This window comes from Engystomops pustulosus, chromosome 1, assembly GCF_040894005.1.
Source record: "Engystomops pustulosus chromosome 1, aEngPut4.maternal, whole genome shotgun sequence".
Taxonomy (NCBI): Eukaryota; Metazoa; Chordata; class Amphibia; order Anura; family Leptodactylidae; genus Engystomops; species Engystomops pustulosus.
Window position 1 is genome coordinate 59,292,679 of NC_092411.1, and position 14,469 is coordinate 59,307,147.

The 14,469-nt window shown below is 38.1% G+C and overlaps 1 protein-coding gene across 6 annotated transcripts in view; it reads left to right on the forward strand.

Moving 5' to 3' along the window:
• Positions 1 to 8,777, forward strand: part of CSNK1G3 (casein kinase 1 gamma 3) — a 79,797-nt gene extending 71,020 nt beyond the window's left edge. For 4 of the 6 annotated variants that reach the window (XM_072141390.1, XM_072141346.1, XM_072141372.1 and 1 more), the window contains 2 exons: positions 3,159 to 3,182; positions 6,338 to 8,777. In XM_072141390.1, coding sequence (XP_071997491.1) covers positions 3,159 to 3,182; positions 6,338 to 6,392 — 79 coding nt within the window. In that variant the 3' untranslated portion in view covers positions 6,393 to 8,777. The remainder of the gene's footprint in view (positions 1 to 3,158; positions 3,183 to 6,337) is intronic. The other 2 variants (XM_072141364.1, XM_072141381.1) reach the window with 1 other exon arrangement.
• The last annotated feature ends 5,692 nt before the right edge of the window (positions 8,778 to 14,469 follow it).

Here is a 14,469-nt window from a genome sequence, read left to right on the forward strand (position 1 = left end):
GGATATAATAGAACAGAAAATTTTGTGCGTTGTTTTTAACTTCATTATTGTGTGTGGGGAAGAGTGAATTTACTTTTTTGCTGTGATAAGTGCAGCAATGAGCAGAATTAGGCTGGTTTAATTATTATGTTATATAAGCGGAGAGTGTAGGACAGATTTCTAGAGAAGTTGAACTTTAGCTTCCCCTATAACAAATATTAATATTAGTTTTTGGGGGCCTCAATATTGTTGAGCTATTTTTTAGAAGCTTTAATCATATTGTATGGAACAAGGCAGATTTTTATTTTTGGCACATGTCCCACTTCTTGATCTGCTGTCCACAACTTTAAACCAATCTAAACACACCCTTACGTTCTTAGCCAGAGTACCAAGTGCCAACAGAAACTTGCTCTTTTTCTCCTTTTCATTTTTTATTTTTTAACTTTATGGTTCCCTTTTTGCTGTTCACATTATCTAGGAATGTATAAAGACTGGCATTATAAACACCAGTCTGTCTCTACTGTCCCTACACAGCTGTACTCCAGCTTCTTAGTAAATCCGCATGCGCACTCCGTCACTGGACTGAGTATTCACCAGGTTTGAGCAGTTTATCATATCAAACCTGGTTGGAAGTTCAGAAAACTGACTTAAATGCGGCGATTCTGCTTGAATATTATTTATAAAGTCACTGAGGAACGAGATTTGATATAATACCCCAAAGATGCAAAAGGATTAAGAAAGGGATAACAGGTATAATTGGGGAGAAATTATAAAATATAACTTTAAATGATAACACTTAAGAACACTCCAATGTGTGAATCAGTGTGTGCAGAGGTTAGGAGATCGTGACACACTGTCACAGATAATAATAAAAAGGACTTATTGTAGCTCAGAGAGCGCACCATACATATATTATATGGTGCAGGTTAGCTCAGTGGCCAAAGTGCTGGTATATTTACAGCGTATAGAGATACTCCAGTTATCTTGTGAGCTTAGATTATAGCAAGTTAAACAACTACGGAGGTTACTCTATCTCCCTGCTCTTATAAAAGTCCTAATGTGCTACATTCAAATTATGTCCTATCTTCTCCTCTCTCCACCTCTACGCATTTCGCCCCTGATAATAGGTCTCGTCAGAAGAACCGTAGAGGGTGAGACTAAATAGAATATTTTACATTCATTCGGGACACTACTTTGCACTTTGGCCACTGAGCTAACCTGCACCATATAATATATCATATATGTATGGTGCGCTCTCTGAGCTGTAATAAGTCCTTTTTATTATTATCTGTGACAGTGTGTCATTTTCTCCACCCCTTGAATATTATTTATAGAATTTTTTTTTTGTTTTTTGAGTATGATAGATGAAATTTTACATTTTTTTGCATGCCATAATTCCACAAATAAAGCAATAGTTTTTTTTGTTTTTGTTTTGTCCGTCGGTGTAAAACATGATGCGCTTTCTCTGATTCCGGTGGAGTTATAGTGTAGTTCCCCGCACAGCCTATTATTTGCATAACCACCAAAATCCACGTCCAATTCCCAGTTCACGGACGTGTACATACAAATCCTGGAATACCAAACATAATGCCAAATAGAGGATACCCCCTTGTCCTGGTCACAGGAGAGATCCTCCTTCAGGTATTTGTCCATTGTTATGAGGTCTCCCCTCAGCCTTCTACCCCCACTCCCCCATTCCCCTAGCAATCTTCCATCCTGGTGGTAGATGTCCTTTAAGACTAAACACTTGTTTGACGTTAAAATTGGACAGGAGTCCAGCGATGAAATTGCTAATTCCTTGTGATATGCATTTACAATTCCATAGATTAATTTTACAATTGTGTATGATGTGGGATAACTTTCTTGGATCAGTTTACCATTTCTTTTATTTCGGCTATATATGCATTTATTTCATCCTTTTGAATACTAGTATAGTTTTGGGGTTTTTTTTAGGTTTTTTTTAGTTTAGTTTTTTTTTTTGTTCATCTCAACAGCAGCTTAGGTTTACATTTCCCATAGCTTACAATTGCAGATCTACCGATAACAAGTCATGAGCTGCTCAGTGTTACCAGCATACTTCTACGTCTATCAGCCTGGCTATCGCTATACCTGAGGCCAAGTTTATTTACCCGCCAAGGGTTCCCATTGTTCCCTTGTTGAGCTGAGCATTGGAAACTATTTACTGATACCAAATAGATGACATAGTTGTTTTAGTTGTTTGTTATGGAAAAAATGATGCTAGTTCCTTTCAAAGCGACTGATACATGACGGGAATGAACCTTCTTTATATTGAGTTGGTTGAAGACTGATGAAACTTCCATTCGTTTTATTGATGTGACCTCCGCCTCACATGATCATTGTAATCATTATCGTTTTTTGTTAAATTGAAACCAAAGTCAATTCAAATCTTACATAGCACGCGGTACCCTTAGTCCAAATTGGCGGTTAGTCTTTTAAATTGATTGTAAACTTTAAGTGGCACAGAGCAAACGTATAGTGGTTGCACCAAGTTTGCAAGTTTTCCACTGATCTGTGAGGGTCTAACTGCTGGGACCCACTGCAATATGGAGAAGGGGGTCCCCATTCTTACTGATAGGTGGAGTGTCTCTGACTCTCATTTAGGCAATGAATGTGAGTGCTGGAGTTGCTGGGCATTGTCCCTGGCAATTTCTGACACTCACATGTTGCAGGAGTGAGATATGTTTGCTTTTAAACATGGTACAACCCCTTTAAGAACCTGTGATATTTCTTGGAAAGATCATTCATATGACGCGCTATTATTGGATCAAAATTGTAAACAAAGCCATGATGATTCCAACGAATGGTTGGCCAACATGATTGTTCGTTGGAAGGAAATGTAATTCCTGATCAATAAAACTGATAAATGTTTGCATTTTGGGGACTTGTTACTTGTTGCTAAGGGTAGAGACTTTGATACCAACATATTCTCAGATTCAATGATGAGCTCTTTATGATGACATTTGTTTCGAATAACTCCAAAAATACATTGGGATCTGGTTTAAGTGAGTTCTTAGGGCATATCCTGCCAGGATAGCGGAGTAAGTATATGTTACAAATAACACATGTTAAAAATAGCAGATAATTGTTAAATTTGAGGTTCTATGTGGCTCTGTGTCTGATTTTTCTCCTTTTTTCCCTTGTGTTCTCCCCTTGCATAGCTGCCAGAAAGTGTTGAACATGTGGTGAGTTGTCCATATGCAGAGGCAGGCAGAACAGGCTCCATTAAAATAACATAGTCACAACTCCATTGTGAGACGTTGGTGTACCGTATACCATTATTGCCGTAACATCTCATATTAATATTAATAGTATTAATTCCTTTCTGTCCTATATGTCAGGAGCTGTTTTGCCTGCCACAGTTTGTGTTTGTGTCAGTGGAGTAGAGTTTTGTGCACAATTGCCTGTTACACGTCATGTTACACCACAACTCCATCTATGTTGCTTTTTTAATCTGCCACCCAGGTTAATTTGTAGTTCAAAATGGCCGCTTTCCTGGATCGGAATTTATCATTTTTCACAACTAAAGAATACTTTTGTTTTTTAATTAATAGTGCAGAATGGCTTTCTGCTTTTGTTTCATATCCATTTTACCCAGATCTGGTTGTAGTTGTACCAGATTCTACCAGAAACGTCCCATCATCTAATGTTAATGGAAATCGTAAAACAGGATGGATTTTTCCTGTGTAAACGTTTTGTTTGCTGATATAGGAGATTATAGGGAAATGTCTTGTAGCCACACCTCCCATTTATTATGTATGATCAAACTAAATGTGAATTGTGGCGCAAATAAGTGCTTGTAGCAGTCTTCCCAATGTCTATTTGCCTTGTAGTTATCCCAGATTTCAAGCCATCCAATCGAGTAGTATTTACTAATTATGCTGTTTATGCATTTAGCCTGAGCCACCTACTACCTGTTGTATTGCATATGTTGTGTGGCAAAGAATATTTCCTCATAGGTTTTCATTAAAACATGTGTTTAGTTTCTTCCATGTAGATGCCTCTTCTCTCACACTCGCTGTAAGTTTGTTTTCCCTTGCACAGAGAAATCTGTCAGAGAAGAAGTCTAGTGTATCTCTTATCCACGCTATTAGGATATATTCACACTCGCATTTTTAACATTTTTGTTCATTGACATTGGATCAGTGGAAAAAACTGAATTGTGAAAAAGTATTGGTTCAGTAAGTCACCAGTGAAAAATCACTGAAGCCATAAAGCGAAAACCAATCGTTGTGTCCATAGGCCAAAATGGCTTCAGTGAAAAATCACTGATGTGGAAAACACCAGTGTGAATCCACCCTTAAGCTGAAATCTTATCAGGGAGAAGCAGCCTGCACGGAGTGTGAGAAGGAGAATTTACACAAATAGAAACAAAGCCAAATCTTTCTTCAAAACCCATTGGGGGATTATTTATATGCCTTATTATATGCAATGAAAACTAAATTACATGAAATTAAATCGCCAAGTTACCTTTTTGAAAAACACAAATATTTAATGCCCTAAATATTTAGTAGTAATATACTTTACTAAGTTACCATTAACTTTCTGAACCCTTAATGTGTAAAGCATTTTAGTAAACTTGTGTCGCAGATCAAAGCAACATTGGCTTTGCCTCGTGTCCCTGCACCCACTTGTTCTAATCAAAAGCAATGCTCTCAACTATTGTCATCAGTATGTAGCAAGTACCTGTGCTCCTCAGGCAGAGATGATCAAGTCTTCCTAATGTAATGAAGGCAATGATACTGCTCCCATATCAAGTAAAACCCACATGTTACAGGTGTCGCTTAGGACTTTTTAAGAATACGTGAATGCGATCGGATTGTGAGCGCTGCATTTTCATTGACCTCGATTCATGCTGGTCTTGCCGTTGCCATATTTAGGTCAGAAGAGACCGGCTGGGGCTGGTTTCTATGTGCATCTGTTCTGCAATGCTTCTAGCATCTGTTGCTCTCTGACAACAGAATTGTTTCCCACCAGAATAATAATGAAAACCAAATTCTACCTGAAGTCACATATACAAGATGTAGATTTATTTTCTTTAAAGTTGAGACCTTCTAGGGATGGGCACCTCACCATAGCATTCAGCACTCTCTATTGCGGTCATCCTCGCATTTGTGTTTTATTCAGGTTTTAGACCAAATAAGAAGTAGAGATTACTGGGTGTATAATATACTGCCTGCGACTGGACTACAAAGCGGTCTTTACACCCACTGTATATAACGTGTATGTCCGCCATGTCATAAACAGTAATGGAGTTTCGTTTTTTGATGCCTAGAACTGTTCCATCTGTTATAAGAGCAGAATCTAATGATAAGATTTTACTCCTGTAACTATTTTTTTCAGAAAACATGACCTAGTACAGCTATGTGCTGATCATTTAACCCTGCCTGTATCATATGTAGTGTTTACAATAGACAAGTGGCTCCACACAATATGGTAGCCATGAGGGACACCATAAATTAGATTATCCAAAGGTACATTGTAAGTCATCTGTAGTAGTGGAAAGATGTATGTAACCATACCCTTTGGTCTTCTTATAGCTGGTCAACAAAAATACCCCAATTTCACCAGCTTCTAGATGCTTTGTTTTGGACATTTGTTTGGTTTTCCTTCTTTATTTTTTGACTCTGAGTCCCAGAAGATACCCTTTGAATTCTTTCAAAATTTGGAGTGGTCTCAGAATGTAACATTATAAATGCCAAATGTTGACATCTTAAAGTATGTTCTTTAAAAACTTTTGGGCAAATACTTGTTCAGCTGACAGCAATTCCTCCGTATACCCCCTTATCTTTGCAGGTAAAGGTAGATAGATGGGGATAATTCAGAGGTCTGGCCATGGCTTATCGCCTTTGTTAACAGAACGTTAGGAGGTGAAAATTTAACATGCCTGATCCATCCTTCCCCTAAATCCTCTGTAATGGAAGAGTCTGAAAGACCAAAAATTTAGTTTTGGGGACTAAAGGTGAAAAGAAATATATGCAGAATTGATATTTGCTGTGTCCACACAAAGTGGATGGGAGAAGATTTTGGCCCAAGCGGTTTCTCTTAAAATTATGAAATGCATAAATAAACACCTAAAAACTTTGTAAATGAAAACTAAGAAACCACATCCATTCCTGCTTAGAAAAAAAGTTTTTGGTGAAGAACATGACCCAGGCACGGTGACCGGTTCTTGTAGTCCACACAAGTTCTACTTCCTGAGCACATTGGTTTGCAGTCACTCTATTGGTTTTTACTGGATTACATGTTTGTGGTGCATGCACAGGCCACTTCATAGAAACCCATTATAAGGTGCTGCCCTTGGATTGTGCTTAGTAATCATTCTCTTTATGTCTTGTAGGTGCTGTTGCTTTTTCAAGAGGAGGAAAAGGAAAACTATTCAACGTCACAAATGACTCTGGAGAAGGGCAGACCATGGGGAATTACTCACTTGTTCATCTGCTGTCCTGTGATTACAAAAGTCATCTCCACAACGACCACATGTTGTTTTTCCTTCTACATATGTCTCTCCCCTTACGAAATATCACGTTCCCATGCTTCTGTTCGATTGTCTTACATTTTCTTATGTCCACCTTTTTAGAAGCTTTAAAGTTTTGTCATGTTAGCATTATTTCAATGGACCAATGAAGTGGTACAGACTTCAGCCAAATGTAGTTACACCACCCTCGGGAACTGCGAGCTGTTAATAGTTGGATAACTCGGCAAGAAGCCATTTTACATGCAAATAGTGGCTATGGATTGTTTGCTAAAGCTTTAATATAACACACTAAAAGTCTTACCCTTGGAGATTTGCAGTTTGATATTGGCAAAGATTTACAGTATTACTGAAATGGTACTGCATTCATCAATAATTGGCATTACCTATCTCTCCACCATGTGAATGGTCCAGCCACTGGCCCGAGGTACGGAGGACGAACCTGTCTGGATGGGATTGGGGATTAGAGCAACGTTCAAAGCAGTCGGATACAGACTCCTACGAAAATTACAAATTGTTTTTATCTTGTACCTCTTCCAGTGATGGAGAGAAGTAGAAGCAACGAGGGCTGTGGTCCTTAATGTATGTTAAGAAAAGGTGTGCTTCTTGGTAATGTCAAGACAAATTATACCTTCATTGTCAAGAAACTATTGAACTGATGTAAGAAATAAACACTACATGGAGAGGAGGTTAGGATTTACTGAATTATGCATAGTCTAGCCGGAGAGCACTTTGTTACTGCTTTATTACTCCGTTAGTAGAAATCCCTGGATACGTCATGTGGTTGGAGTGTAAACCATTGTACTCTAGCACGGAGCAGCTACACTGGTGGGTGCTTCACTGCCTTCCATATGCCTACAGTTAGTTGGTGCTTTCAGAGTTTTTCTCAACATGACCCAACTTTGCAGTTGTTGTAGAGCATGTGGAAAGCAATTAGCTGGACACTTCATTCTCCATTGTTTTCCTCTGTCATGGAAGGAGTGTCTGCGTAATGGGGAAGGGCTGTTTTTTTCCTTTTTTTTTTTTTTTTTTTCTTTTTCTCTTTCTTTAGGTGTCATACTTTACTCTCGAATTTGTTACAAAGTCCAGCAGTAACATTCTGACGTCAAACTTTGTAGCTTCTGAGTGTTGAAGCCCTGATGATTATTTTTTTTCTAGGCTGGTAAATTGGCCGACTTTTTCATGAGATTTTTTTTTTTTTGAAGGGAAGTGGCTAGAACAAATATTTTGACCAAACTCTGGTTAATTTATGTAAAAAGAAGAAAAATGTTTTTCTCTTTAAAGTCCCCTCGATCGATTTTTGTAATTTCTTTTTCTCCTGGTCTTTCCGTGCACGCCCTTTGGCTAATTTATTTATTTTTTTAAGTCTGGTTTGTGGTAACATTAAACATATGTGTATTGCAGATAAATAAATGCACATCTTTTGAGTTCATTATTGCATTTACAGGGATTTTAATTGTAATTTGTAATTTATTTTTGGTTAACAACCAAGAGTGCAGTGCTTATTTTGGATGGTTTATGCGCTCACATAAAACGCTGAAAAATTACTGATCTGATGGTTGTTTGTTTTCACTGTCGCTGTAAACTTTTTTTTTTTTTACATTGGTCAAATACATAAATTCAACCCTCTATCAACTACAATATCCATACTGCAATTCTCAGTCTGCCTTGTTTGTGTTATTGTCTTAATCTCAAGAATGATATATATATAAATATATAAATACATATATATTTTTTTCGTTATGAAAGATGAGAGTCGTGGCCATTCTAATGTGAAATCACTTCTGTCTCTACAGTATTTGACCAAATTTTGTTGCACCATATTGTAAATACATGCAGCAACTTGTGTTTCTTATAATACATCAGTTTTTTTTGTTGTTTTTTTGGTAGATCTTTTTTGTGTGGAGAGAAGAAGCTATTTGGCCTGTACAGTGTTTATATGATCTGAGCTCATCACACATAACAAGGAAATGTGTATATTAATCCAATTGTGGACTTCAGATATTTAAATACAAAACCCTTTATTTGCTGCAATGACCAGTACGTAGACATTTTGCTTTTTAGCAATATTTAAGTGCTCCATTTACTGCCATGAAAAGGGTAATCTCTCTTTGGCAGCACAAAACTGGTCAATAATAGGTAATGCAGGTATGTTCAGGTTAAGCCAACGATGTTTTGCATTTATATGCTTTTTCCCTGTCTATACTAATGAAGTCAACATTGCCTGAATGTTAAAATAATGAAATACATCCCTGTTTAAAAAGTATGTAACTGAAGAAATAAAAAATAAAGGTAGTTTTTTTAACGTGCTGTTCCTTTTTTAAAAAAAAAAAAATAATATTTTTTTCTTTTTGTGAATTTGTTATTGTCATGTTGTGCAACCCATAACGGGTACACAAGGTCCGTTAACAATTGATTTCACAGACTCCCCCTGGACAGATAAATTCAAGGTCGCACAGGATGTGCAAGTGTTACCCATGCAGCCCCCACAAGTCCCTTTTCACAAGTCTCCGTAAAACAGAGGCAATTCAGCTGCTAGCCTGCCACTAGCTTTTGCTAGGTGTAACCCAGGTCTGTAATGGGGACAGAAACCAGCCTGGTAGCATGTATATAACCAAGATGCAGAATTGTGGATTTGAGTTAATTGAACAACCCAGGATAAATTTAGATATTTAATTGCTATAAGTGCCACTAGACACAGCACTATATACAGCAATATTTATAAAAACAGTCACAAGATACAGGTGATGGTAAAAACAAACAGATGAGCAATGGGAAGTTAGTTACCCTGTTGCTGCACTACTTGGGGAGAGGTAGCCAGCAGTTACAGGTTTCTTCTGTGTCAGAGTACAATTGGTGATTCTAATTAATTAAAACGTAACTTCTAATAATCAAGTCATATAAAATGTTGATATAAAAAAGTCCAAAAACTAAGAAGTAGCTCAGTCAAACCAATACCACACTAATTTACCATTAGTGAATCCACATACCTGGTAGGCTATACTATACTATACAGACTATACTGTATCCAATGTTGCAGATTATTGTTGAGGGGACAAGTCTGTGATGATGCTCACTAGCGAAAATGTAGATAAGATGTGGAAGTAGTACAGATAAAATGAAAGGCAGGATGGTGTGAGCTCCAAGGTTCAGAGGGACAAATAATGCTGGGCGAAAACTGATTGCCACCCCTGACCAGAACCTATCCTTATCGCAGGCAAAGTGTCTCTAGGTTAAATAACCGAAAGAGATGGAAGCATGCCCATTTATAGGGATCAGAAGTGTGTGAGTTCAATATCAATGTATACCCTACATGCCATGTTTTGCCCGTCAACAAAGGCTCTTGAGGGGTGTTATTAATGACCACTAAATTTCATGACCGTAGTAGTAGGAAATAGCGGATGTGCCCATACAATCCGACCATATGGTGATTATGTCAGCACAGGATAAACACTACATGCCATAGTGATCTCTCATAAGGGGGATCGATGAGCTGCACAAACGCTAGTTATGCGTTGCCCAAGGGTCAGGTTTGATTCCAGGGTGTGTTTGATTCCACCCACCCTCCTTTTTTGTATTCATGGACTTGCCTTTAGAATGACTGCCTTCCTTAAGACTGGATTGGACCTAACGTCTGAAGACATCTGAGGCCACTAATGTGTTCTCAGATAAAACAAAACATACACAAAAAAGTACACATCCACTATCAAGGGCACATTTAAAAAATTGAATGATATATATAAGGATCACGCCAGGGCCTCGAGAACTATATAAAGAACAATATTGTTGGGCCTGAGAATTCCAATCATCCCAGCAGTCCATTATTTGAATCCCAACTTTATGACTAGATGGGGAAATAGAGGCTTCTAACTCTTCCATCAAATTTATGTAAATATTGTTAGATGAAGAAAAGACCAGACTTGAAACACTAACCAAAACGTTACAGTAACAGATGGAGGTTAGTGAAAAATTTTCAACAAATCTGGAATTTGTATCACTCGAAAAGCAATCACAGAACTCCCTGGAAAGATTCAAATACCATTTAACCCCTTAACGACTTGGCCTTTTTTTAGTTTTTTCACTTCCATTTTTCACTCCCCACCTTCAAAAATCTATAACTTTTTTTTTATTTTTCCACATAAAGAGCTCTGTTATGGCTTATTTTCTGCGTAACAAATTGCACCTTGTAGTGACGGTATTTAATATTCCATGGCGCGTACTGGGAAGCGGGAAAAAAATTCCAAATGCAGTGAAAATGGTGAAAAAAACACATTTGCAACGTTTTCTTGTGGGCTTGGATTTTACAGCTTTCACTGTGTGCCCCAAATGACAGGTCTACTTTATTCTTTGGGTTGCTACGATTACGTGGATACCAAATTTGTATAGGTTTTATGTTTTCATACATTTAAAAAAATTAAAACCTCCTGTACAATTTATTTTTATTTATTTTTTTTTATTTTGCCAACTTCTGGCGGCAATAACTTTTTCATACTTTGGTGTACGGAGCTGTGGGTGGTGTCATTTTTTGCGACTTTTGATGGCGTTTTCATTGCTATCATTTTTAGGACTGTGCGACCTTTTGATCACTTTTTATAAATTTTTTGATATTTTCCAAAATGGCAAAAAATGTCATTTTTGACTTTGGGAGAGAAAACAAAAACGACAACGGAAGAGGACGGCGCCTCGCGTAATAACGTAAGGATAGGTCGATATCGATTAAGGTGAGAGAGTGGGTGCTCACCTGATGACCACTTGTTAGTAAGCGGTATATAAATGAATCCAATCGGGGTTAAGGAAGATCCTTGGTTGTGAACCGAGGTTACTGCAGCAACTCTTACTCGCTTCCCCAGAACCGGTAACCCAAAGGCACCGTAACGTAAATAATACAGGAGTGCACAAAAAAGGGGTGCACTCCTGTATTATTTTTGACTTTGGACACTAATTTCCGTTACGGGGTTAAACGCAGTGAAAAACCGTTATATTCTGATAGATCGGACATTTTCGGACGCGGCGATACCTAATGTGTTTATGATTTTTACTGTTTATTAATATTAATATCAGTTCTAGGGAAAGGGGGGTGATTTGAATTTTTTTTTAGGTTTTTTTATTTTTTTTTTTTAACTTTTACTAATTTTCAGACTCCCTAGGGTACTTTAACCCTAGGTTGTCTGATCGATCCTACCATATACTGCCATACTGCAATATGGCAGTATATGGGGATTTTACTCCTCATTCACTACAATGTGCTGATAGCACATTGTAATGAATGGGTTAAAACAAGACAGCTTTGGGCCTTCGTGAGACCCGAAGCTGTCATGGCAACGGATCACCGCTCCCCGTGACGTCATCGGGGAGCGAAGATCCGCGGCAAGATGGCAGCGCCCATGCGGTGTCTTACGACTAGTTCTGCCTACATAGTAGTCGTAAGATCAAAACCAGGGTGGCAGAGCATTGCCAGGTATCACGAATCATAGTGTTGCGGCACATTTTAAGAAATGTCACAATTCAAACCCACAGGGCACTTATTTCACAGCCATAGAGAAAGTTGGGACACACTGGCGAGGAGAACATATCAACACAAAATTGAACAAAAGAGAGAGATATTGGATACACAAATTACGCACATTGGCACCTAGAGGATTAAATATAGACTTTGAATTTAAATGTTTTCTAAAAGAGGATTAAAATACACATATCACAGAGCTTTATTCGAAGTCACATTTTTACCCTTGTTTTTTTCGGTTGCAGACTTCATTGATAAAACCGTGCATTATTATAAAATGATGGGAATCCCCACTGCTAATATTTAGAAATATTCCAAAAGAAATTTATATACACACAAATACTGCACTTTAGTGGTGAACTTCTAATTGATACGACATTACTAGACAATATTGAATACATACCTAATATTTGGATGGTTGAATGTATGCAGCAACTACCTACATGTCTACCTACATATAGAAAATATAGAAGAAACTGGAAGATCTTAGTTTAAAAAATTGGATAATTGTTGAATCATAAAAAAATATGGATGCTAAACAGAATAGTCGAATCCTCCTTTTCGACTTATGGGTTATCTCCGCTGTAGCCAGTAGAGAAGCACGGACTGTTAAACAGACTAGGAACAGTGATGCGGCGATGCCGTTCTCTCTGTTGATTTCTGTGCTTATATGTTTCATTTAGGACTAATTGAGCAGTATACCTGCAGGTGGGTTAGTTTGGATGCTGTCTCAGTTGGGAGGATAACCCCCCCAGGGTAACACTGGGAACAGTGCAAACTCAGAAAATATGCCTGCAGCTAATTTGAGCTAGTCACGTTGACATCCTAAGGAAATCTGTTTAGTATATCGTATTGTTATAATGTTGTATGCTGTATGTTGTATGCTAATTACCTCACATAAGTGAGGACGGGAGCTACGCCCCGGAAGAAGCTGTGTCGGTAAAACCCAGGGTCGGGCGGTCGTGTGAGGCTGGTGTCCTTTCTATAGATATGCGCATTTTTACGTTTGTGAGTAGGATTTAATTTTATTAAAGCATTTTATGAAGACATTCTACACGATTGGAGTGCGTGTTTCTTCTAGTGGTCCGCTGTGGTGAACGGTGGTAACAATAGGAGCAACCAAAACTGCATCCACGTGGGTCTGAACAGTGGGCTATTCTTATCTAGAGAATCTGTGGACTTGTGCTGTGAGCAGAACGGAGGACAAACGAGAACAATTATTGTGAACGTTTGGAGTGAAAACCTCTGTGAACATCTGGAGCTCCGGTCAGATAAGAAATTTATATATTTTTATTTCTCTCTCTTTATATTTTAACATTGGGACTTCTGGATCAGTCCTGGACTGTTGTTTTAGCTCCAAGAGGGTTAAAGTTAAGAGTGCAGCACTACACCCAAAGTGTTAACAATATAGACCAGATTTAATCACCCCAACTTAACAACCATGTCCAAATACCCTGCCTTCATCGTCTGGTTCTGGATCTCTTTCATCCTCCTTTTTTTTTTTTTTTAATCCCACTAATCTTTAATCATTAACTTATCTACACGAGAATTGAATGAAGCTGAAATTTCGGTTATGAGTAAAGGCCTCTTTCGTTCCATCCAATAAATTTGACCTCTTTTGTTGGTACATCCAGTTGTATGTTGTGAGTTGATCATACCATTGGATATACTATCCGATGTTCGCCTGCTACATAATCTTGCACAAGATTTGCTTTACAGACCTGAAGAACAAAAGCATCAAGTGTAGCTTGTGGGAGATATGAATAGCATCAATGTTTTTGCTAAATTAGTATAAGCAGACCATGAGCAACTGGATGTGAGGACTAATCACCTCAATTGTACCCCAGATAAGATTGCAGCCCTTATGTCACTAGAAACAGAAGAAACAAGTATAATTGTAAAACCATCTGACAAGGGTGGAAATATAGTAGCCTACACAATACCAATCTATGTGTGAAAATTTACTTATGAACAAAAATAGTTACACCATACTTCCCCATAACCCCAAGGAGACTCGCTACAAAGAACTGAAGAACATTCTTGTTACCGCACTAGATAACAAACTCATATCCAAAGACAGGTATGACTTTTTGTTACCCAAACACCCAAGAGTGGCAACATTTTATGGATTACTCTTGAATGGAAGGCCGATAGTGTCAGTGGTACTGTCCCTGTGTAAACATCTCGGCATCTATATCAATAAGATCCTTGCGCCTTTTGTCACATCATTACCATCCTATACACGCAATACCACTGACCTTCTGAGATGCGTGGATGGTCTCTGTGTTCCAACTTGTTCCTGGCTGGTGGGAACACATCTGTGTCTTCTCTGGCAAGGTGGTTAGACCCTGTGTAATCAATATGGCAAGCCTCTTGGCTCGCTATATCGATGATATCTTCATAATATAGGAAGGAAGTGTTCCAAGAAATGGTTTTGGATCTCATCAATAACCATTTGGGCCTTCGGTTTACTTATGAAATCCACTCCTTGAAC